We start from the raw sequence: 25,168 nt of genomic DNA on the forward strand, positions 1-25,168 counted from the left end.
GTTGACTGGGGTTTACAGACACATCAATATGTATTACAGTAAAAATAATAACTGTCATTTATCGAAGTATACCGTATGCCAGACACCACACTGAGGGCTCTATATGAAGTATCTCACTTTTGTTTATTATAGTAAGTGTGATTGATGAGCACTAAACAGAGATCAGTTCTGAGCACAGAGGAGGATGTGCTGACTCTGCATGGAGAGTTCAGGAAAAGCTGAGTCTCGATGAGTAGGTCGGAGTTCACTGGATCTAGAAAGCAGTATAAACAACCTTTCAGAGGTGTGGAGGAACTTGGTTCATTTCAGGAATTGCAGGTAAAGTAGTTTGGCATGACTAGAGTGAAGGATGTCTGCAGGGAAACCCTGGTAGATGAATTTGCTAGGCACTACATTGTCTAATTTAATCTTCATAACAACATTGTAAGGAAGGTATTATTATTATTCTCTAAATATGCAGATGAGGAAACCAAACCTTAAAAGGGCCAAGTTAGCCCAAGGTAACTCATTTCTTGAGTAGCAGAGCTAGCACCCAAACCCAGGTTACTTATTCCAGAGCCTAAGATCATACACTTGCAAATACTTAGTCAGTAAGCATTTACATCTGCTATATAAGAGGCACCTGTGCTAGGCGACACAGCCTGTCTACTCACAAGGCCCTACAGTGTACCTGTAGAGACAGACAATTAATTATAAAACAACATGCTAGTACCATGTGCTGTGAGCAAACAGCTAGGAAAACATAGAAAAAGGAGCTGTTACTTCTTGTTCTTCGTGTGTGTGTGTGTGTGTGTGTGTGTGTGTGTGTGTGTGTGGGCAGGGGACTTAGATGAGGCTTCACAAAGTTGATATTTGAGCTGCGTGTTAAAAGAATGAACAAGATTTCATCAAGTGCCCAGCCTCTCTTTTCATTGCATAACCAGTTTTTTTTAATGGTCTTCATTTGCTTGTATTTCTTTCCTTACAACCTGTTCACTATTCAGTCTCTTGCCTTCTACTTTCCCTTCCCATTATTCCACTGAAACATTTCAGGCAAAAGTCACCAAAGAACTAACTGGCCGGTTGCCAAATGCTGTGACCTCTCTCAGTCCTCACCTTCCTTCACCTGTCTACAGAGGTTTCCACAGTGAATACCTCTCTTTGATCTTTTCTCCTCCCCAGTTGTCATGACACTGTTCTCTCCAGTCTTGTGGTCTTGCTGCCCCTTCACAAGTTTTCTTAAATGCTGGTGTTTCGAGGGGCACCTTCCTGAGCATCCGTGCTCCTCATTCTCCTTTCTTCACTCTCTGATCGGCCCTGTCAGCTCCTGTGTCTTCAGTTGTCATCCGTCTGCTAACGGGCCTTTGCTCCCCACTGTTCTTCTGAGCTCCGGATCAGTGGCCCCAGCTGCTGATTGGACTCCTCCACCGTACTTTCCACATCGGTTAGTATTCTTTGTTGCAAGTGGTAGAGAACCAACCAACTCAGAGCAGTTTATGCAGGAAAGGGAAACTAATTATAAAGATTGAAAGGGTATCTTAGAGAATTGAAGACAGGAATGCAACCAGGCCTTAAGAAGGGACCAGAACCAGAAACGAGAGCCTGTGGAAAGCCCAGGAACCATTCGTCTTCCTTCTCTCAGCTCTGTTTCTCTCTCTTTGGTAGGTATGGTCATCCTTTTCACCCAAGAGCGAATTATACAGTTCTGTCATGCTGATATTAATGGTTGTCGTTCCACCCATTTTTAAGTTCCTAGGGGGAAAAAAAAAATGTAAAAGAAAAAGCGGGGTGGGGGGACTTCACTGGTAGTCCAGTGGTTAAGAGTCCGTGCTCCCAGTGCAGGGGGCATGGGTTCAGTCCCTGGTCAGGGAACAAAGATCTTGCATGCTGCATGGTACGGCCAAAAATTAAAAAAAAATAAAAAAAAGTAAGTTCCTAGGAAAGTAGTCCACTCTGGTCAGCTATCGGAGGTGGGAGGGAAAGTGCAGCCACACCAGACAAATGTGGCTCCAGGAGTCAGAGCAGTTTCCAAGAAGGGAGAGTCTCTGGGGCTGAGCCAATGCCTACGAAAGTATCTAGTATAGGTACCTCAACCTTTCCAAGTCCAAAGCAGAACTTTTCCACCTACCTGCTTTCTCTTTAAAACCAAAGGGAATATGTTCTCTACCTATCCTCACCTAAACTGTGTATTTTTTTATACTGTCTATTTCATTTATGGGTTCAATGGAATTTCCGTAAAATTGTCGTTGTACTTCCCATCTGTTCCTGCCTCTTCCACCCCTCAGGGCTGCTCAGAGATGGCCCAGTCTGTCCATTTCCCTCCATTCTTACTGCCTTGGCTTATTATGCCTTTTTCATCTGCACTGTTGCAGTAGCCTGCTGGTGGGTTTCCCTGCTTTTAGGCTTGCCCTCCTTAGTGCACCATCCACACTACAGCCAAAGAGATCTCTCTAAAATCCCTTCTGGTCACATCACTCTCCTGCTTTGAGGTCTTTCTATTCCTTACAGTCTGTCTGTGGTGGAAAGTGAGCATCAGTGAAGGCTCCATTGGGAGTTACATCTTGAGCTGGGGTCTGGAGGGTAAGTGAAGCCTGCTGGATGGAGCAGCAGGTAAAGCTGCGTGTCTTTGTGACATTCCTCGGCGTCATGTAGTGTTCCTCAGCTCATGTGGTTCCTGGTGAGCAGCCTGTCCCCCCTCATCACAGCCCACTGGCCCTCTCTAAGGTCTTTACTTTGCAGCACCCTCTGTACTACAGAGGGTACACCCTCTGTACCCTCTGGCAGAGTAGGCTCTGCCCAGCCCAGTCCTGCTTCACTCAGCCATGTTGGGCCGGTGGATTGCTTAAGTATCCTTTGTCTTCTCTACAGGCTCATGAGCGCTCAGAGAGTTCAGAAGTGGCTTTTGTGATGCAGCTGGTGAAAAAACTGATGATTGTCATTGCCCGCCCTGCTCGTCTCCTGGAATGCCTGGTGAGTGGGCTCTCGGGAGGTTGGGGGGGGTGGGTGGCTGGAGGGGAGGGAACGGGGGCTGTAGAGGAAGTATTCTGCTAACAGCAGAACTGTGGGGGTACCCACTGCCATTTCTGCTGCTGAAATCCTTGTTTAAATATGACACGCAAGCAAGTCCCTGTGAGGAAAAGTGGTTGCTCCTGAGAAGTGTGGCAGGGAGGGGTGCTCGTCTGCCCAGCCCACACTGAGCAGGCCCCAGGTCAATGGGGACCCTGGGGGTGAGGAGCACAGGCCAGTTTCGTTTGCACAAGTTGAGTCCACCCTTCATTTGATCATTCAGTGACACTACTGAGTACCTGCGTCATTCTAGACACTGGAGATACAGGCGTAAGTAAAGCAGGGTCCCTGATCCTACGATGCCTCCTCTGCAGTAGAGTTAGATTTCGTCTTTTAGTGCCTTAAGTATGAGGCATGGAGACATGCAAATAATAATTATGATACTGGAAGAAGTTTGCAGCCAACGGAAGTACAAGGTGCAATGGGGACATGGGGAAGGAAGTGCTCTAGTCCTCCTTGGGATGAACAGAGATGGACATTCAGTGAAGGCTCCCTGGGAAATGTGAAGCTTAGTCAGCTACTTGCAGGATAATTATGAGTTTGCCAGGGGAGAGCCATCAGAAAAGGCATTTGATGGAGTACAGGGTGTGTCCGAAGTGTTGGTGAGGGATAAACTGGGAGGTAGGCCATGACAGGACCATGGAGAGTGTTGGGTTCTTGGCTCCGGAGTTTGCATTTATCCTTAAGGCTACTTGGAGCCATCAGAAAGTTTAGGTAAGAATATGACATGGTCAGATTTACTTTTTTAAACTAATTTTATAGAGGTATAATTTACATACAATCAAATATATCCCATTTGAGTATACAGTTCAATGAGTTTTAACAAATATACACCTGTCTAATCACTGCCACAGTTAAGATGGAAAACATTTCTCCCGTCTTAGAAAATTCCCTTGTGCTCCTTTGCAATCAGTCCCTTTCCCCTGGCCATCTTACCTCCCACTCCAGGCAACCACTTATCTGCTCTTTCACTATGGATAAGTTTGCCTTTTGTACAGTTTCATATAAATTAAATCATATAGTATGTTCTGACTTCTTTCACTCAGCATAATGTTTTTGAGAGTCATACATGTTATTGCATGTATCAGTAATTGGTTCCTATTTACTTCTGAGTAACACTCCATCAGATTTACTCCTAAGAAAGATGATGCTGGCTGCAACATGGATAGTGAATTGGAAGAGAAGGCAGGATGAGCCAGGGACAGCCTGGCAGAGGCACTTAAAGCCGTTCATGTGACGGAGAGGAGCGCCCAGAACTAGGACAGTGGTGGGAGGACAGAGCAGAAGAGTTGGGTAGAGGTGGGTTTCTAAAGTAGACATTCTGACTAGACAGGGACTGAGGATGAAGAAGAAGGTAAAAGGACTTCCAGTCTGGGTTAGATTGTATCCACATAGGTAGTGGTAGAGTTCTCCAAACCCGTGAGACCAGAGGTAAAGAAAGCAGTGGAGGCTGGGGTCGTGGTGAACAGAGGCCTCTCCCTCAAGGACATGAAGTCCGTGGTTAAACAGGGGCTTGGAGTTAGGCCTGGGTTTGCGTGCTGATTTTCTCTTTCTTCCTACCTCTGTGGTCATGGTCAAGTCCGTGCATCTCTGTGAGCCTTGATTTCCTCACCAAGGTCACAGAGGTGTCTCCAGGGTTTAGCCCATACTGGCACTTAGTAGGCACTCAGTCAATGGGGCCCTCGTTATTATGTGCTCCAGGCAGACAAGGACTTCTGTGCTGTGTCCACAAGGCTCTCCAGCCCCCAGCACACAGGGGTTTGCTCAGTAGATGTCTGAAGGCATGTGTGTGCACCGCCAGGGCTGTGAAGCGTGATTGAAGGTGTGCCAGGACTGCCCCTCTTCACTGGGTGTGGGAACACACCTGACAGTGCCGTGTCCGGCTGGCACAAGGCTTTGGACCAGGCGAATAGGCAGAGCTCTCTGGAAACCAAATGCTCTGGTTCTTATTGCTGTAAAGACAGCAAACGCTTAGGATGTCCAATCTGGAGGTGACCTGTAAGACAGCTTTGTCCCCATTGGTTCCTGAATCATGATGTTTCTTGGGATTCAGGGGTAGGGGTGTCCATCACAAAGAGGAAGTCTTCCTGTCATCCTACTCTGGGTATATGCCGTAAAACCAAAGAGACCAGCAGCCTGCTTTTGTAGCCCTCACCACTGACTACCTCTCTCCTCGGTACAGGAGTTTGACCCTGAAGAGTTCTACCACCTGTTAGAAGCAGCTGAGGGCCACGCCAAAGAGGGACAAGGGATTAAATGTGACATTCCCCGCTACATCGTTAGCCAACTGGGCCTCACACGGGATCCCCTAGAGGGTGAGCATGCGGCCTGGTGGCTGCAAAGAGGCCACACAGCCTACAAGCTCTAACAGCAGGGAAGCCACTTGGAGAAGAAGCTTAGTTGGACAGGGACACAACACAGCATCAGAGGCCCGAGGGCTATAGGAAAAACTCTGTGTTCTCTGTCATAAAACAGCCCCTCCTTCAGGATTGTCCACATCTGCCTTATATAACCCAAGCTGGATTGCCTTGGGCCCACCTGCGTTGGATTTAGAGCCTAAGATCAAAAGGTCATCACAGAGGGCCACAATCACATTTTCAAAAATGGTCACCTCCTCTGCATGCTTGCCTCTCCTGCTGCCACCTCACAAGTCCTCCTGTGTCTTTGGGGTGGTCCCAACTCAGGGCTTCAGAAGATAATGCCATTCTCTGGGCCTTCACACTGAGCCCCTCCTGAACCATGGGCTTCCGAATCCCTAGTCTCTAGTCGTCCCACTCCTGCCTTTCCTGCTTCCCAACCTCATCTGGCAAAGCAGAGTCTTGACCAGCAGGATGGGGGCCAGCTATCAGACAGCCCAGCTTTGGGCCCTGTTTTCAGGCATTGTCCCAAGTTTGAGGGAAGCTTTGTAGAATTTGCCAGGCCTTTTGAATGGTACTGGACTTCTAGAAATAGGGGTGGCAATATTATTTGACAAACAAGTCTAAAAGCTGTGACTGCACTAAGGATAGAGCCACAGGACCGCCTCCCAGCCTGATGCAGGAAGCATTACTGCCTTCCCTACATGCATCTGTCGTGTGATGTGAATGGACTGCTGAGATGTCTTGACATTGCCACGCACACTTTTCTCTTGTGTCCTTGCTTTGTTTCTAGAAATGGCCCAGTTGAGCAGCTATGACAGTCCTGACACTCCAGAGACAGATGATTCAGTCGAGGTAAAGACCCTGAGCTCCTGCCTCAATCCTGGACCCGGGGCCCTGTGAAGCAAAGGGCTGTGAATTCTCTCTAAGAGACTGTCTGAAGGAGGGATGGCGGAGTGGGTGATCGCTTACACTGTCTGAGAGGTCATTCAGTTCCTGGGGAAGAATGGGCAGGAGGCCACGGCAGGGCTAAGAGCTGAGCAGATGCTGGGGCCACAGCTTCCCCCCAAATGTGAGCTCTGAGAGAAGCATTCCTGGCTCCTGCCCTTTCCCATGTCTTCCAGGGCCGTGGGGCATCTCTGACATCTAAAAAGACACCCTCTGAAGAGGACTTCGAAACCATTAAGCTCATCAGCAATGGCGCCTATGGGTAAAGGCAGGGGTCAGGGTGTGGCCGGGACTGGAGCTAAGTCAGCCCTGGGGCTCTTCCTTCCGGAAGTGAATGATGCCTAATCCTCTGAGCACCAGATGCATCAGGATGGACCTGTCCCTCCCCGAAGCCTCCAGGAGAGGCAAGAGCCCAGTTTCCTCTGATACCTGAGTGTGGTTCCTTTCCCAGGAAAGAGTCCCTCTCCTCTTGGCGGCACTTCTGCTCTCACTGAGCTCTGAGGAGGGGTTGAGCTGTGTCCTCAGGTCTTGGTATATCAGGAAATTGAAGAGCTCCCTGGGCAGGTGCTCAGATCCTTCTCATTGATAAGCGCCCCCTGCTCCTTTGTTCTGTGCATTGATAAGGTGTGAGAGGAAGCAGTTTGACCACCCAAGCTCGCAGTGGAGGAGAGCACAGCTCAGGGGCTGAGGGCCGTGGGGTACGGATGGGCTTTGTTTCCAGGGCCGTATTCCTGGTGCGGCACAAGTCCACCCGGCAGCGCTTTGCCGTGAAGAAGATCAACAAGCAGAACCTGATCCTACGGAACCAGATCCAGCAAGCCTTTGTGGAGCGTGACATACTGACTTTTGCTGAGAACCCCTTTGTGGTCAGCATGTTCTGCTCCTTTGAGACCAAGCGCCACCTGTGCATGGTGATGGAGTATGTTGAAGGTACTGGGGAAAAGGTGGCCTGGCTTGGGGGCCACGGCATAATCTGAGACAGACCTGAGCAGGGACCAACAGCTTGTGTAGGCGTGAAGTTTCAGGGCCCAGCTTCCCAACCTCTCTTTGGCCTTGGTTTCTGCCTTAGGATCTCAGAGACCATTTGGCCATGGTGGGCACAAGGTGTCGTGCCCCTCCCAGGGAGAGGCTTCTGGAGCAGTAGCTGCCATGAGGCTGCCCATGTCGGGACAGGATGTATCAGCCCCACAGCTACAAAGCCTGCACAGCCTGGCAGACCTGCTGGCACCTGGCAGGAGCAAAGGGGGTAGCAGAGCCACCAAAGCCCAGGGCCGGATGCTGGGAGGATTGCATCTGGGCCCTCAGAGGAGAGGAAAGCCACTGCCCTTGCGGATGGTTTTTGAAGGGGATGCCCCTTAGGACCCCACAAAATGCTCTGGGGATGGTGTAGGAGAGCATCATGGGGCACAGCTCTGGAGGGGGCAGCCGCTTTGCCAGTGGCCTTCCCTCTCCCTTCGTCAGGGCTGCGTACAGCTTCCAAAGATATTTTGCCTAAGTCTTGAAGTTGAAGCTGAACAAAACTCCGCTTTTCATTCTTTGGGTAGGTGCTGGGAGTTTACGGTGTTACTTTACTCAAAAACTAAAGGAGAGCCAACAGGAAGGAAATAAATGGACAAATGCTGAAGTCTCATCCTAAAATAACTTAGTCCTGTCCCAACGAGTCAGCTTACAGGCCTAGAGGCCTGGGTTCCTTCCCTCTTTGTCCTGAACGATGGCCTTGACAGCCACTGGCCGACTCGTCTTACCTCCTGCTCCCCTCCACACTCTCCCACCCATGCCAGCAGCAGAGGGGTTAGAATCGCAGTCTCTGGCACCAGGGTATTCTGTGACACTATCTACTCTGGGGCCTCTGAGACCATCTAGAGCAGGGCACTGGACCCATCCTTCATGGTGGCCTGGGCTTGTTGCAGGAGGAGACTGTGCCACTCTGCTGAAGAACATCGGGGCCCTGCCTGTGGATATGGTGCGCCTGTACTTTGCGGAAACTGTGCTAGCCCTGGAGTACTTACACAACTATGGCATCGTGCACCGTGACCTCAAGCCTGACAAGTATGCCCACTCTCCCAGTCCCTTGTTTAGGGTGTCCCTCTTGGGTCTCTAGATAAATGAACGCAGACGCAGCACGTTTGAATCTATCCCAAATGGCTGCTAGGAAACACTGCTCATGTGGGTGTCCATCTAGGCTTGGTACTCTAGCCCCTGACTACCCCAAATGCAAAGAACATTGCCAGCAAGGTCTGGCAGGGGCACCGTAAGGCTTTGGTGACATCAAAGAATCACTGAGGAGCTCCACTCAAGAAACCAAGCAGGAACAAAAGGATCCACACATGTAGTAGATGGCTAAGCAAGTGTCCTGACATTTACTGACACCTGCTCTGTGCCAAGCACTGTATTCTAGTCCCTGGCCTGTAGAGCTTAAAGCTAGTGTGGGTGGCAGAAATATCTTTGTATAGGCTGCTTCTTAGAAGGTATTAGTCAGGTGGGCGAAGGTGGGAGGAGGTTTCTCGAGCTGGGGAGCAGGATTTGCAAAGGCACGCACAGGTGTGGGGACGGGTCCCATTCAGGAACTACAAAGAGTGCAGTATGGCTGAAGCTGAGATTGTTAGTTGGTCAGAGTAGTAAGAGAGGAAGCTAGAGAGAGGGGCAGGGATTGGATCATCAAGGGGCCTTTTGCTAAGTTTGGGTTTAATTTTAAAGGGTCCTAGAGAGTCTCTGAAGGGCCTGTTAACCACAAGGTGACAGTGTCACACTCAGATTCTGATTTAGGTTTAGGAAGATCACTGCCCATGGAAAGAGGTGATGAGACCATGGCAGTAGTCTAGACCCAAAACAACAGTGCCTGCACTGGAACAGAGTCAGGATGGAGAAGAGAGGGATAGCGTTGGGAAGTGGAAAGGAAATGATAAGGCTGGGGTGAGAGAGCAGGAGTCTGGGATATCTTCCAGCTTTCCACCTTGGTGCTGGTGGTGGTAAGCCTCTGTAGTGGAAAGCAGCTTTGACATTAGACAGACCTAAGTTCATAGAGCTCGTTAACTCTCTGAACTCCGGGTCTGTTAACTAAACCTCTCTGAGCCTTGTGTTCCTCCTTTTGGGGATAATAATACCTACCTTTGTTGTGTTAGTTACTCTGTAAGACCTTTCATGAGCCAGAATATTTTGATAAATAATTGCTAAAGCACTTACCACAGAGCTCAGTAGGTAACAGAAACTACTGCTTTTCACTGAGAAGAGGACCAGTTAGGAGGCATGACCTTGTTTTGGACAGGTTGAGTTCGTGTGCCTGTAGGACATCTGGGCAGTTTTTAGGCATGGAGCTCATGAAAGAAGTCAGGGCCAAAAAAAAAAAAAAAAAAAGTCAGGGCCAGAGATACAGATTTGGGAGTAAAGGGGTAGTAGGGTGAAGCCTTTGGCACAAAATGGCTCAGGCAGAGTGTGTGAAGAGGAAGAGACAGTTCTCTGTGAGATCTTACTTCTAGTTCCTCCCAACCAGCCCTCCTAAAACTAGCCGTGGACGTGGAATGAGATCATTGTGCCCCTTTGCCCTCTCCCTGACTCGGGTGTTGTGAGCCACTGAGGTCAGGAGAGGAGACTGGGAATGGCTGGAGCCTTAGGGTGAGGCTGATCGCTGGTGGAAGAAAGTCTGTTTCTCAGCTGGCTGATACTTGCCCTCAGCGTAGAATACAGTTGAGGGCCGTAAACAAAAGTGAATTGGGAGAATGGGCAAAAGGCAGGTTAGCTGCTTGTGCAGAGTACAGTGCTCATACGACCAGAGCTATTTATTCTTTCACAGCTGCCTGTCTCCCTGATGAAGCTGTCCTGCTTATGTCCCACAGTAGACGCCTGAGTGGGAAAATTGGGCATGTACTAAAACCAGCCATCTTGGAAGGCCAGGAAGTAACTTCAGACTTTTGTTTCTCTGGTTTCCCAGCCTGCTGATCACATCCATGGGGCACATCAAGCTCACTGACTTCGGCCTTTCTAAAATCGGCCTCATGAGTCTGACCACAAACTTGTACGAGGGCCACATTGAAAAGGACACTCGCGAGTTCCTGGACAAGCAGGTAATAAGAAGGATGCTTGAGACCTTGGGGGTTGAATCCAGGCCTCAGAGTAAGGACTGAAGGCCACATGCTTACCTTGCAGCTAGATGTTAAGACTGAGAGCTCCTGTCTTTTCCACCTTTTGGTTCCAGGGAGCCATTGAGATAGGCAGCACATTTGGAAAATAAGGTGGCCCATGAGAATCACATGGATATAAAATCCAAAATCATCTTCCACCTCAGGGTTTGAAGAAGATAGGTCACATAACCATTGACACTCTCAGAGACTGATAAGAGGTCAGTCCTGAGACTTCTAGCCTCAGTAAAGAGCAAAGCTCTCCTGGCGCCTGTGTCCATGGAACACAGCTCCAAGTTTCCACTGGGCTGCATCCTGAGAGTAGCCGTGGGGCGTTTCCTGATTTGACATTACAGGTTATGAATGTTCACAAGTCCCTGTAGGAGTCATATGACTGCAGTGTCTGTTCTCTGGAGGCTGGAGGGCAGAGACCAATTGTGGGTACCACATGCCAAAAAGGAGTGGTGGTTCCAGGCTAGAACTAGATGTTTCGGTTAATTAGGAAAATATATAAACTCACCCCACCAACAGCTCCACCCCTGGTACGCTGGGGCTCCTATTGCTCCTGCTCATTAACCAGAGTGAGCTGAGTCTTCATTCAGAGACTTGCTGCTCCAGAAGTGGGAGTACCCCAGCCCCTCCGGCCGCCATGCCAATGCACTGTCTCTGCATGCTGAGCCAGCCCGACTTCTTTGTGCCCAGGTATGCGGGACCCCGGAATACATTGCCCCTGAGGTGATCCTGCGTCAGGGCTATGGGAAACCAGTGGACTGGTGGGCCATGGGCATAATCCTGTATGAGTTCCTGGTGGGCTGCGTCCCTTTCTTCGGAGACACTCCAGAGGAGCTCTTTGGGCAAGTGATCAGTGGTAGGTACCATCCCCCTGGCCCACCAAGGGGACAGAATCTGGATCCACAGATATGACTTACGCATGCATCTGCGAGGCTTACGAGTTCTTGTTCTGTGTTCATGTGTGTGTGTTTGGTATGCTTGCCTCAGATATGTGCACATGCAGACTGTGTGTGTCACCTAGCGCTTGTTCTGATTGTGTGCCTGGTCCCACATGAGTGCATGGGTGTACCTGTGTTGTGTCTGTGCATACCCCGTGAGTGTGAGTTCTGTGTGTGTGTGAGTGTACATGTGTCTGGAGTGTAAAGGCAGGGTGAGCTGGAGATCAGACCACTGCTTTGCAGTGGCCACCCTGGACCAAAGAGCAAGCCATGGTCTAGGATGTGGGAGGCTCCCCTAGAAGGACAGGAACCTGTACAACTTAAAGGCAGTGGGTCCCAGGCAAGGCTTTCAGGGCTCTGGGCTGGGCCCTTTATGTCTCCCCACACGTATCGTATCACAGGACCCTCTTCTCCATCTCCCCACTCTGCCCACGACTTCTGAGACTCCTCTAACCCACTCCTTTCCTTGTCACACCCAATGACTCTTCAGATGAGATTGTGTGGCCCGAGGGGGATGATGCGCTGCCACCGGACGCCCAGGATCTCACCTCAAAACTGCTCCACCAGAACCCTCTGGAGAGACTGGGTACAGGTGGGACAGGCCCCACTAACCTTTCTCAGCACTTGGAGGAGTAGGGCTGATTCCATATAACTGGGAGGTTCAGGCTTCAGGTGTGGGCGGTGCCCCTGGATCCTGAACCTCTGCCCTGCTCCCTGTGGGCGGAAGAGGAAGGTGCTGGAGCTGAGGCCTCCAGGCCCAGCCTTTCGAGGCCTAGGTTCTCACCGGACGTGCTGACCTGGACTCCACACAGCTCACCCCAGCCCCTTGCCCACGCCATCCCTGTCCACAGGCAGTGCCTATGAGGTGAAGCAGCACCCGTTCTTTATTGGTCTGGACTGGACAGGACTGCTTCGTCAGAAGGCGGAATTTATTCCTCAGCTGGAGTCAGAGGATGATACCAGCTACTTTGACAGTAAGGCCACTGGTGGGACGGGGAGGAGCAGGGATCCTACCTGTGTGCCCAGAAACACCTGTGCACCGTGAACTTGGTATCAGGAGCAACTTCTCCAGGCCCTCCTGAGATCCGATAGGGTTAAAGGAGGCCACCACCATGGCCTCTGAAAGGCACTGTTCTGTGTGTCCCAGCCCGCTCGGAGCGATACCACCACATAGACTCAGAGGACGAGGAGGAAGTGAGTGAGGATGGCTACCTTGAGATTCGCCAGTTCTCTTCCTGCTCTCCAAGGTTCAGCAAGGTGCGACTGTGGTGGGCCCAGACTGGAGAACTGGGAGAAGAGGACCTATTGAGGGACATCCCTGGGGCACACCTGGGGAGGAGGGGATGGGCTATCTCTGGGAAAAGAGCGGGCAAGGTCTGGGCCTGCATGTGACAGATGCCTCTAGATCTGCTCAGGGCCCTGACATATGAGATGCCAGGGTGCGGCCAGGTCAGACCAGTGGAATAGCTGTTTCCTCGAATACTCATCTGGTATATATGGGGGAGGGAAGAGGAGAACTGGCTCGAATTCCTGGGCTTCAGGCGCTGAGAATCCTCTTCGCTCCTTGGGAGGTGTGGTCGTTGGGCGTCCCGGCAGGTCTCCTGTGCCCACAGGTGTACAGCAGCATGGAGAGGCTCTCGCTGCTCGAGGAGCGCCGGATGCCGCCCCCCACCAAGCGCAGCCTGAGCGAGGAGAAGGAGGACCGCTCGGACGGCCTGGCAGGGCTGAGGGGCCGAGAGCGGAGCTGGGTGATCGGCTCCCCTGAGATGTGAGCACCCAGAGCTCGCCCAGGGGTGGGCAGCACAGCCATCCGCTGGTGGTCACGGATGGTGGGGAGGCATGTGGTGTGGTGAGGGGCCTTCGAGAAGATGGCTCCTGAAGAGAGGTTCTGTGACACGAGCCCCAGAGGAAGCCTGGGCTGGAGGAGGGAGGCCGCTGGGGCCACCTCACCCTAGGCCTTGTGTCTCACAGATTACGGAAGCGGCTGTCAGTGTCTGAGTCATCCCACACAGAGAGCGACTCCAGCCCTCCCCTCACAGTGCGCCGCCACTGCTCGGGCCTCCTGGACGTGCCTCGCTTCCCTGAGGGCACTGAGGAGGCTGGCGGCCCCCCTCGGAGGCAGCAGCAGGAGGGTGCCTGGCTCCTGGCACCCCCGTCTGCAGAGGGGGGATCCGGGCCTTCCCCTGAACGGCCAGCGGAACGGCGGCTGAAGCTGGATGAGGAGCCTCTTGGCCAGAGCAGCGCTTCCAGTCCAGGTGTGGCCCAGCGGGTGGCCAGAGGGCCTGGGCTGGGGATGCGGCAGGGGGCCAGGAGGGGAGGCTCCGCTGCACTGCAGGTCTCACTGGTCACTTGGTCCACAGCCATGGAGGCTCGAGGAGGCCGCGGGACCCCACAGCGGGCTGAGGGAGCCACAGCCAAGGCCATCAGCGACCTGGCGGTGCGCAGGGCCCGCCACCGGCTGCTCTCTGGGGACTCTATAGAAAAGCGCACTGCTCGCCCCATCAACAAAGTGATCAAGTCCGCCTCAGCCACAGCCCTGTCCCTCCTCATTCCTGCGGGTGAGGCCCCCGGGGGGTGAAGATAAAACTCATAGGAAGGGCCTTGGAACCTCTGTGGGCCCGTGGCTGGGGTGTGCACCCAGCAGGTGTGTCTGTGTTCTGTGTGTCGAGGAGCAGGGATCCGAGAGGCTGTGTGTCACTGTGGCCCCTTTGTTAAGAGAGCAGGGGTCTCTGAAGGTGTGCGTTGGTCTGGGGGGGGTGTGCGTGTTCCAGAAGGCAGATAGCACCGTGTAATGAGCGCAGGCTCTGAGGCAGAGGCTCATGCAGATCCTGGTTCCATCACTGAAGGGCTCTTGATCTTGAAGAAGGTGCTTAATCCCTCTGAGCCTCAAGTTCCTCATCAAAAAATGTGGATGTTAATGATGGTAACTCATAGGGTAATTGTGACGTTCAAGTATGTATGAAGAGCTTCTGTGGTCCCTAATGCATATAAGTAAGCACTCAGTAAATGCGAGCCCGTCACCTCCTGGGGTCTGCGAGGGTCTGGGCACACGAAGGCGCTTTGCTGCTCAGAGGTTGCGGGGAAGACATACCTGGCTGGGGGCAGGCTCTGTGACTGGAGCTGTGTGGGATCAACAGCCCAGACAGGGGCCGGGCTTGAGCATGGACGCACTAAGTCCCGGCTTCTCCTTCTCCAGAGCACCACACCTGCTCTCCACTGGCCAGCCCCATGTCCCCGCATTCCCAGTCATCCAACCCATCGTCCAGGGACTCTTCTCCAAGCAGGGACTTCCTGCCGGCCCTCAGCAGCTCAAGGCCCCCCATCATCATCCACCGCGCCGGCAAGAAGTATGGCTTCACCCTGCGGGCCATCCGTGTCTACATGGGTGACTCAGACGTCTACACCGTGCACCACATGGTGTGGGTACGTCTGACCATCCAGACCTGTTGTCTCCCAGCTTCATCACTCTTCTTCCTTCCCCTTGCTAGGGCCTGTCTGTCCCTGCTTCTGTCCACGCCCACATTACCCTCAGGGGTCAAAGAGTGGCGGGTAGGGGTCTCAGCTCGATGAGCAGAGCTAGGCCCCACCCTTCATGCTCAGGCTCCAGGCTGAGGACTGTTCTCTCCCCGGGACAGCACGTGGAGGACGGAGGTCCAGCCAGTGAGGCGGGGCTCCGTCAGGGGGACCTCATCACACACGTCAACGGGGAGCCTGTGCACGGGCTGGTGCATACAGAGGTGGTGGAGCTGATCCTGAAGGTCAGTGCTGGTGTGCCGCCTGCTGCGGTCCCTGAATGACTCCAGCCTTATGAGTCTGTGACTGGCCATGGGGGAGTGGGAGAGTTGGGCGCACACATACCTGACACTGAGGACAGATGCACATACGCACGGAACTTGGGCGTGGACATAGCAAAGGGTTTTCACTGGAAGGCGACACCCTCATTGACCAAGGCAGGGATCCTGCTGAGCTGTGGGTAGGACTGGAGGACAGGGCATGTGAGCCTCTTCTCTATCTTCCCAACCCCAAACTACTTGGGCTCCAGTGGAGCCATTTCCTAATCTGTGAAGAAGGAAGGTGGTCCCTGGCTCAGACGTGGTGATGCAGGGGCAGAAGCTCAAGCCGTGGGACAGCTGTACTCAGCGGGAGGGGGAGGGGCAGGGGCAGGGGCAGGAACACAGCCACGGCCTTAGCCTAGGCTCATGCTCTGATCCCCAGAGTGGAAACAAGGTGTCTATTTCAACAACTCCCCTGGAGAACACATCCATTAAAGTGGGGCCAGCTCGGAAGGACAGCTACAAGGCCAAGATGGCCCGAAGGAGCAAGCGGAGCCGGGGCAAGGATGGGCAAGAAAGGTGAGCCAGACTTAGCCCAGGGGATCTGCTCTCAGCCACCTAGGTGCTAGTGTGTGCTGGGGACCCTGGCCCTTGGCCCAGTGTGTGCTGTGCACTGGGCACCAACTCAGACAGCCTCTGACCCCTGTCTCTGCAGCAGAAAAAGGAGCTCCCTGTTCCGGAAGATCACGAAGCAGGCATCCCTACTCCACACCAGCCGCAGCCTTTCTTCCCTTAACCGCTCTTTGTCATCAGGGGAGAGTGGGCCAGGTTCTCCCACACACAGCCACAGCCTTTCTCCCCGATCTCCCACTCAGGGCTACAGGGTGACCCCTGAAGCTATGCATTCAGGTATGAAGGGCTGGTTGCAGAGACAGCCCCTGGGAGGTAGCAGAGTCCTGGGCCCTCTGTGCTTCCCACTCATCCCACTCTGAAGCTCTCATCCAACCCACCCCCTTAAGATCTGGCAGTCTTGGGGAGGAGGTGACAGAGGTGGAGGGTGACTTCATTTCTGTAGCCTGGGCTCTGGTTCACTGGTGGAGTAACCTTGATGATCCTGGGACATTCCAGGCCTAAGCCCTGTTTTGCCCCTCAGTCACTTCCAAGAGCTAACTGCTCTGCCTCTGTGTGTGTGTGTCTCTGTTTGTCTGTCTGTCTGTGTAAAGTGGGGGGAAATTCATCACAGAGCAGCTCCCCCAGCTCCAGCGTGCCCAGTTCTCCAGCCGGCTCTGGGCACACACGGCCCAGCTCCCTCCACGGTTTGGCGCCCAAGCTCCAACGCCAGTACCGCTCTCCACGGCGCAAGTCAGCAGGCAGCATCCCACTGTCACCACTGGCCCACACCCCTTCTCCGCCACCAGCAGCTTCACCCCAGCGTTCCCCATCACCCCTGTCTGGCCACGGAGCCCAGGCCTTCCCTACCAAGCTTCACGTGTCGCCTCCCCTAGGCCGGCAACTCTCACGACCCAGGAGTGCGGAGTCACCCCGCTCACCACTACTTAAGAGGGTGCAGTCAGCTGAGAAACTGGCGGCTGCACTTGCTGCTTCCGAGAAGAAGCTAGCCACTTCTCGAAAACATAGTCTCGACCTGCCCTACCCTGAGCTAAAGAAGGAATTGCCACCCAGGGAAGTCAGCCCTCTGGAGGTAGTTGGGACCAGGAGTGTGCTGTCTGGTAAGGGGGCGCTGCCAGGGAAAGGGGTGCTGCAGGCTGCTCCCTCACGGGCCCTAGGAACCCTCCGCCAGGACCGGGCTGAACGGCGAGAGTCGCTGCAGAAGCAGGAAGCCATCCGGGAGGTTGACTCTTCAGAAGATGACACTGATGAGGGGCCTGAGAACAGCCAAGGTGTACAGGAGCCAAGCTTGGTACCTAACCCAGAAGTGGGCCAGGATCCACTCCTCACAGGAGCAGGAGCAGGAGAGGGTGAGGAAGAGGACGCCTTCTTGCCCAGGGATCCCAGGAGCCAGGGCCCGGTGGTCCCAGGCCTATTGACAGGGGTCACACTGGGATCTCCCAGAACGGAAGGCCCTAGTGTCCCCCAGAAGAGGCTTGGGATCCTACAAGCCTTTGAAGAGGCTGCCAGCTCCTCGTCATCAGCTCCCAACCTGGGTAGGGCTGGACCCACAGACCCCATCCCCCCTGAAGGCTGCTGGAAGGCCCAGCACCTCCACACCCAGGCACTAACAGCACTTTGTCCGAGCTCTTCAGGACTCATCCCCGCCAGTTGCTCCACTGCCTCCACCTCCGGAGAGCTGGGCCTGTGGTCCTGGAAATTCATTGCTGAAGACCCTGACAGGGCATCCCCAACCAGAAAGGCAACAATGGAAGATGGGCTGGCCAGCTCTCAGGATTTGGAAACTACAACTCCAGTCCACCCTGCAAACTTGTCTCCCCGACAGGAGGGGAAGTCATGGCCACCCAGTGCCCCTGGGCTGGCCCATCTACCTTGTGAGGTTCCCAGCCAGAGCTGGCTATGGGAGCCTGAGTGTACACAAAGAGAGGAAGAGGAGCCAGCCCCGGGTATCACCAAAGTGCCTGATGCCTCAGGTGACAGGAGGCAGGACATTCCATGCAAAAGCTGCCCCCTCACCCAGGAGCCTGGGCCCAGCCTGCTCCAGAAGGGCCGAGACCCAGGGGGCCCTCAGAAGCATCAGGACTTGGCATTGGCACCCGATGAGCTTTTAAAGCAAACATAGAGGTTGTTTGCCATTTCTTGCACTCAGTCCTGTGTAATACACGCTCTTGGAAACTATCTTTATGTCTTTGGCTTTCTTCTTTCCTTCAGTCAATACAAATGTAACTTAAGGTCCTGTGTTGCTGCTGAGAATGTAGTGATGAATGAGACACGGTTGTGGGAGGGTGCCTAAGCCAGCTAGGCTTCCCAGAGACTAGGGCATCTGAGCTCAAACCTGGAGGACAGATGATAGGTAGTAGTTTGCTAGGTTGGAAGAGTGGGGATTAGTGTGAGAAAGAATGTCCAGACAAAGAGTACGGCACTTGGCGTACACCTGGCATACTCAAAGAGCTGAAAGTAATTCAGACTGGAAATGGGTCTAGTGAGTTAGGCAAGGGCCATATCTAAGAGTCTTCTAGGAGTTTAGACTTTCTGTAGGAGATGGAGAACCAGAGAAGGCCATGTAGCAAGTAATATTCCTGCTTTATAGAGAAGGGAACTCAGGTTTTCAGACATTAACGTGAGCAAGATCATGCAGCTCTGGGCAGGGCTAGGATTAGAATCTAGACTCTCTTGACTCTAGAACCCACATTTATCTCCTAATTTGGAGTGCTCTTAGCCAGTAAATGAGAAAAAGAGGTAGAGGGAGGTGAAGAGTTGAAATTGGGATATATTTAATTTGAGGTACTTGTGGGACATCCAGAAGTTTGGGTGCATGGGTCTGGAACTCAGTAAGGAAATCTAGACTGAAGTTAGAAATCTGAGAGCCATCAATGTATCAGTAGTAATGCACTAGCATTTAAGGCAAAGAAAGAAGACATCAAGGAAGAGTCATAAAATCCAAAAGTAAAGAGATTTTAAATGGAAGGAGAGCTTACTTGGTAAAATGCTGAGCGGCCAGGTGAAATAGAGAAACTGCCTTCCGTATTTAGTCATAAACCCTTAATGTCTGTAGCCAGTCAGCCCTTCTTGGGCTGTTCTCAGGTAGGCCTTAGCACTGGATATGGACATTGCTGATGTGAGCAGCCCCCAGTAGGTAGGACTGCAGTTGGTGAGTGGGTGGGTGGTGTGGAAGGAAGGGGGAGGACAGCTGTGGGACCATTGGAGGAGTCGGGAGATGGTATCCCAGGGACAGGAGGCAGGGCTGTGGTAGAGGGCCTCCATGGTGATGCAGGACTCACTCGCCAAACTGCTGTCTTGCACTGACTGTTCTGTAATCCAGTGCCTAGGTCAGAAGGAGAGGCATCAAGAGGCCTAGAGACAGGAAAATGCCTCTGGGTACTGGCTGGGCGCGACATGCATCCTGCAGCTGCTCGTCACCCTGCGTCGGGAAGGCTGTGGCCGCCAGAGGGCGCACCCTGCCTGTGGTGGCAGATGTCTGTCCCCTCAGCCTTCCAGGCCCCTCTTGAACCTCCCTTCCTCCTTCCTTCAGTCATTCACTGACGGCAGATCCTTGGACAGCCTTTACGGGACACTGGGAACACAGGTAACTAGTTGCCTGGGGCAGCCCCCCATGTAGGTCAGGATCTGGTTAGAAGCACCATACCATAGGTAAAGGGGGAGGTGCGGGCACATCTTGCAGCAGTTCCTGGGAGGGAGGAACTGCCCCCCTGGGGCAGTTGGAAATGGGAAGGAAGGGGTTTGCGAAGAGTAGGCACAGAGATGCTAAGCATCCTGTATTGCTTAGGGCAGCTGCCCCAAGTGCCAGTGGTGCTCCCCTTGAGAAACACTGCTCGATTAGCCTGAGGAGTGAGGAGCTTCTGGAAGGTAATTCTGGGAGTGGTATAATCAGATTTAGGTTTTAGGAAGATCACTGGCCGCAGTGTAGAGAGGCTCAAGTGGAGTAAGCCGACCAGAGAGAAAATGATGTAGTGACCCCTTGTGGTGGTCTAAACTAGGATGGCAACAATGAGGAGGTGTCCCCAGACGGAGGGGAAGTGTAGGGAGCTGGACGCATAGCTCTGGCAGCCATCAGCCAATAGGTGGTAATTAAAGCCATAGGAGAAGATAGGGATTGTACAGAGGACATGTGCAGAAGGAAAAAGGAAAAGGTCCAAGCCACTGGGGTTAGCTGAGTGGAGGGAGCCAAATGAAGAGTAACTGAAGTAGGGGATGAGATCCTGAACTTGGGAGAAGCCAGATGATTTTACGAATTTTGTGATTTACCATAAGAGCAATTGAAAGTTATTTAATGGTTTTACGCAAGTTCAGATTTGGGTGTTTTTTTGTTTTTAATTTTTTGGCTGTGTTGGGTCTTTGTTGCTGTGTGGGCTTTCTCTAGTTGCGGCGAGCAGCCTACTCTTCATTGTGGTGCACAGGCTCCTTATTGCTGTGGCTTCTCTTGTTGCGGAGCATGGGCTCTAGGCACGTGGCTTCAGTAGTTGTAGCACACGGGCTCAGTAGTTGTGGCTCGCGGGCTATAGAACGCAGGCTCAGTAGTTGTGGCGCGCGGGTGTAGTTGCTCCGTGGCGTGTGGAATCTTCCCAGACCAGGGATCGAACCCGTGTCCCCTGCATTGGCAGGCAGATTCTTAACCACTGTGCCACGGGGGAGGCCCTTTTTGGTTTTTGTTTTGTTTTGAGTTTAGTTTTTTTTGTTGTTTTTAGTTCCCCGACCAAGGATTGAACCTGGGCCCTGGCAGCGCAAGTCCGAGTCCTAACCACTGGACCACCAGGGAATTCCCCAGATTTCTATTTTGAAACGATGACTCTGGTTGCTATAATGGAAATGAATTTGAGGGGGCAAGAATGATAAAAGGGAGGCCTTCCAGTATTGTTAGAGATAGTGAAACAGTGAAGTTGGAGAGAAAAGTTGGGTATCTTTGCTATTTAGAAAGTAAAATTGATATGGGCTGGTGGTGGGTTTTATGTAGACACAAAGCAAAGGTATCAAAGATGATGACTACATTCCTGACCTATATAACCAGATGAATTATGTATTTCCATTCACTGAAATATGAAATAATGAAAGAACCAGGGCTACGTGGTGACCCTGCGTTCAATACGTTGCATGTGAGGTACCTCGCAACATAGGTCTGGGCAGGAGAAACAACGATGGGTATAATTGGCCTAGAGATGGTAGGTGAATTCATGGATGTGGATAAAACTGCCAGGGAAAAAGGCATAAGTGAGGTGGCCAGAGGAGCCCAGGAGACTTAGAGTCCAGGAGAATTAAAAGGAACAGTCAGAGATGCAGGAGGAAAACGAGATGATCATGGAGTCAATGGCAGAGTTTTTCACAGAGTAGTCACAATGCTGGTTACCTAAGACATCAAGGAGAGCAATTTCAGGTAGTGGTGGGACCCGTACTGAAAAGCTTGAGGAGGTGAAGAAATAAAGACAAACTTAGATGTTTTTTTAAAAAGGTTAGGCTCTGAAGAGATAAAGGATTGAGTAGAGACTGAGCAAGTGGAGTGAGAGACAGCCAACCACGTTTAAATGGATCATCCAGTTGAGAGGAAACAACAGAGAACTCACAGGAGATTCCTGAGAAGATGGGAGAAAATAGGATCCAAAATACACGTGGAGAGACTAGCTTATAGTTGGAGGAGGGCTACCTTTTGTAATTTGACAGGTGAGAGGGAGAGGAGTTATGTGGATGCAGACCAGTTATAGGTTTGGTGGTAGGAAGGTAAGGGAATTCACAGCCAAGCATATGTTTACTCATTAAGTAGACAAAAAGTTTGCAGTCCTGTGGGACACCCAAGGCCCCATTTGAGATATCCCGCCAGCAGGTGGAGTTCAGAAGAGAGGACTGGGCTGGAGATAGATAGGAGTTTGAGCATCCCATGCCGAGGGTGGGAAAAGCTCTCGGAATTAGGGGAAATCATCCGTGGTTCCTAGCAGTGGCCTTGAGGGTGCTATGTAGCTAAGTGCAGTGGGGAGGAAGGACATTGGCAAGGTCATTTAGAACAATAGATTATTGCCCTTCAGTCTGATTTGTAATTCAGTACACAGGTGAGTGGGGCCTGAGTGACAAGGATGAGAACTGCGGTGCCCTTTGCCCACAGTGCTGGTCACATGTTTGCTGATTATGTTCCCAACATGTAGGAACCTCAACAAAGAGGGTGATGGCCGGGGGCAACAAGAGGACAGGCAGACTAAGACAGCCCACACCCCTGCCCCCACAAAAGAGCATGCAAACACACTGCTGGGCAGAGACAGGTATTAAGAATCAATTAAGTGGCCTTTCTGATAAGAATGGGGTGAGGACAAAAGGGCTCTCACGTTTAACTTTATCAGGGTTAGTTTCTGAGTCTCCCTGTGTGCTGTGTTGGTGGACAGGATTCTGGCATCATGCCTGACAGGCTTGACTTCCTCTTCAGGGGAAGAAGAGAGCCTCTGGTAACCCCAATTCAACCCCAGGACTGATCTTGATTTTTTGGTGCCACGGCGGAGAAGGTTTGGGAGCTTCGGGGTTTTTCAATACCCCAGTCCTCTTCCTTTTGCCCGCCCCCCCGCCCCCCGCGCGCCCAGCCCACCCCTCCATAGCATGAGAACAAAAAGGTGCTTTATTGCAATGTCTTTATTGTATTACTGGAGCAAGTTGGCCAGACTGTCCCCACTTGGGGAAGGTAAAAAACAAAAAGACCAAAAAGTATCTCCCCTCACCTTCCCCCCACCCTCCCCCACAACTGCACAGCAATGTCTGAACACACCTGGTGACAAGAACAATTTGCAAAAGTGGTCTAGGAACTACATTATGAATTGTCCCAACACAAGACATACAGTTGGCTTCCTTGTAAATCTGATATTTTTACGTAACTACATGAATTTTTTTGACTACACCAAAGACAACAGAAGAATAGGTTTTTCACGAGTAACAACAGGGCACCAAAGTCACATGCTGGAGTTTGTAAGGAAACAAGGTTGTCTGTCACAAGTGGCTGGAGTTAGAGCAAGGCTGAGCAGGTGACAGCAGAGGGCCCAGCCAGGCCCCCATCTGGACCCTCTGCTTTGAGGCCGTTGAAGCCTCAAACAGATCTACTAAGGAGTCTTAACTGGCAAGAGACCAACTTGAAAAACCAGTAATTGCCCAGATGCAATTCTTGGCCCAAGAGGACCCATGAGGCTGGTTCCTTGCTGCAAGAGGAGACCGGTGGAAGACACCACATTGGCTCTCAGAGCTTCTGCAAAGCACTTGAGGGTCCAAAATGAGCGGGGATTCCATCGAGGCCTGGAGACAGGGTAGGGGCAGTAATCAGAAGTCCTCAACCTTGACCAAATCAGTGGTAAGGACACCACTAGCCTATACAGGCCTGAGGCATGGCCAAGGCTTAGTTAGCATCTATGGCCAGATGGAGACAGAGCATTGTTCTGTGATGAAAGCTCGACCTGGAAAAGATAGGCCTCTGACCAGTGTCCAGCCAGCCCCAAGCTGCTTCCGTGTTGGTGGCCAGCTTCTCTAGCCAGGAAAACAATGAGCCCCTCTGGTCTTGGTCTGTCTCTTTACCCTCTGCCTCACTGAGGCTGCAGTTAAGATGCCGAGAGAGAATCCCAGGGCCCAGATCATGGGATAACACACAGAGCTAGGTTCTGAGGAAGGAGGCCAAGACCTGCTGCCAAGACCATGGAGTAAAAGAGCTGCATACTACCCCTCTAAGTGGTTAGCAGACTGGTCCCTATGCCATTTCCACTGGTCAAGATCAAGCAAATCACATGGCAACTCCTCAGAAAAGATACTTTCCAACTTCTCAAATGATCCCTAGGTCTTAGTTCCCACAAAGCAACAAATTCAGTAATGAAAAACAGGAAAGAAAAAAGTGAAGGAATGTATGACTTAAAAATGAGTAGCCCTTCTCCACAAGCCAGCCCAAGTGTAGATGGTAGATGGCGCTTGCGCTCTCCCTGCACACCCTTAACGCTGCCTGATAAGGAGCAACACATGGTTCATCCTCATTCTCCTTTTCGTTTATTTTAAGAGATATCCAGGACACACTAAATTTTAGTACCAGAAAGACGGGATTCCTTGCACCCAATCTTGAGCATCTAGCTGCTTAAGCAGGTTCAGCAATCTGGCAATATGGGGAAGGGATTTCAGCTGGCTATCAACTAGTTAAGGGCTTAGGTCAGAACAGTGACACTGGAGGGGGTTTCATTTGTCTGCCTCACCCAATCCTGAAACTGCAACATAACCAAGGAAAAGCCAAAGATATGCCCCTTTTCTTTCTATCTTCACTGTCAGTAACTCTGGAGGTTCTCCCCCCAATTTTTAATCTATTTCTATGTCATGGTCCATTCTAGATCCTGTCACCAAGATAAGTGCTCAGGGAAAGCAAAATTTGTTTCTTTCATCCCCAAAACTAGAGTTTCCCTAGGTGTAAACCTTATTTATTCACCAAGACTCAGATATTGACTTCTGTAGCTCAGCCAGGATGCCTGACTGCACAGCTTTGGGCTCAAACAGCTGACTCATTCGAGCCTATTATGGCTCTAGGATTGGCTCAGAGGCAGCTGGACTCTATTTGTCAAACGAGTGTTGACTGAGGAGGGTGGCGCATAATGGAGGTAGGAGTAGAGGCTGCCTCCAGCTCCATTTGCCCAGCTTCACTCAGCTGGAAGGCTTAAATCACATGAAGCAGAAGATTCCTGGCCTAAAATCAGGGCCACTGGAGCATGAGGACAGTCTGTGCACATCATCTTAATGGCAGGATCACAAAAAAGGCAAAGAAAAAAGCTTCCAGATGGCTTCGGCTAACAGTCTAAACTCCAAGCCATCCCTTCCTCTCCTTGCAGAAGTTTCAGAAACCACTGTATGGAAGCACATGGGTAATGTGGTATGACCCTCGCCCTGGAAACCAGAGCCCTTGGGCCTGTGATTTACTGAAGTCCCTGACCGCAGTCTGGCTCCCTTCCAGCTACAGCCTTAGCCACCTATGGTTCCCCTGGGCCCTACCCAGCAAACGACAGGAGATGACGGGAAATTAAACCATGTTGACTATTTCTGCTGGGCATTTAAACTTGGGGAAGCACATATAAGAATGTTGTTCTACATCATTATTTGGTATATCAAGCCATCTAAAAGCACTGGATTGCACCTTTTCTTTACTCATACACACAAGTTACAAAGGTTTCAAACAACAGATCATTCTTTAGGCTAAGGAAACACCACACAAGTACCAACTTCATTTTATGATTCAAAGCTCACCAGCCCACGAAAAGAACACTTCCTCACCTCAGAGAAACAAGGGCAGGGCAAAAGGAGTTACACTGACCAATTTTAGTGTTTGCTAAAACTAACAAAGTCTCTAG

General features: G+C 51.7%; 1 protein-coding gene across 5 annotated transcripts in view; it reads left to right on the top strand.

Moving 5' to 3' along the window:
• MAST2 (microtubule associated serine/threonine kinase 2) overlaps window positions 1-17,990 on the top strand; it is a 208,701-nt gene extending 190,711 nt beyond the window's left edge. For 2 of the 5 annotated variants that reach the window (XM_060021430.1, XM_060021444.1), the window contains 19 exons: window positions 2,848-2,949; window positions 5,228-5,360; window positions 6,196-6,257; window positions 6,527-6,612; window positions 7,072-7,280; window positions 8,261-8,399; window positions 10,279-10,411; window positions 11,168-11,333; window positions 11,906-12,007; window positions 12,267-12,389; window positions 12,563-12,672; window positions 13,029-13,183; window positions 13,387-13,670; window positions 13,776-13,973; window positions 14,612-14,838; window positions 15,051-15,173; window positions 15,631-15,767; window positions 15,904-16,097; window positions 16,412-17,990. In XM_060021430.1, the coding sequence (XP_059877413.1) occupies window positions 2,848-2,949; window positions 5,228-5,360; window positions 6,196-6,257; window positions 6,527-6,612; window positions 7,072-7,280; window positions 8,261-8,399; window positions 10,279-10,411; window positions 11,168-11,333; window positions 11,906-12,007; window positions 12,267-12,389; window positions 12,563-12,672; window positions 13,029-13,183; window positions 13,387-13,670; window positions 13,776-13,973; window positions 14,612-14,838; window positions 15,051-15,173; window positions 15,631-15,767; window positions 15,904-16,097; window positions 16,412-17,940 (4,212 nt within the window). In that variant the 3' untranslated portion in view covers window positions 17,941-17,990. The remainder of the gene's footprint in view (window positions 1-2,847; window positions 2,950-5,227; window positions 5,361-6,195; window positions 6,258-6,526; window positions 6,613-7,071; window positions 7,281-8,260; window positions 8,400-10,278; window positions 10,412-11,167; window positions 11,334-11,905; window positions 12,008-12,266; window positions 12,390-12,562; window positions 12,673-13,028; window positions 13,184-13,386; window positions 13,671-13,775; window positions 13,974-14,611; window positions 14,839-15,050; window positions 15,174-15,630; window positions 15,768-15,903; window positions 16,098-16,411) is intronic. The other 3 variants (XM_060021437.1, XM_060021451.1, XM_060021460.1) reach the window with 2 other exon arrangements.
• The last annotated feature ends 7,178 nt before the right edge of the window (window positions 17,991-25,168 follow it).

Source organism: Delphinus delphis, chromosome 1 (genome assembly GCF_949987515.2).
Source record: "Delphinus delphis chromosome 1, mDelDel1.2, whole genome shotgun sequence".
NCBI classification, from domain to species: domain Eukaryota; kingdom Metazoa; phylum Chordata; class Mammalia; order Artiodactyla; family Delphinidae; genus Delphinus; species Delphinus delphis.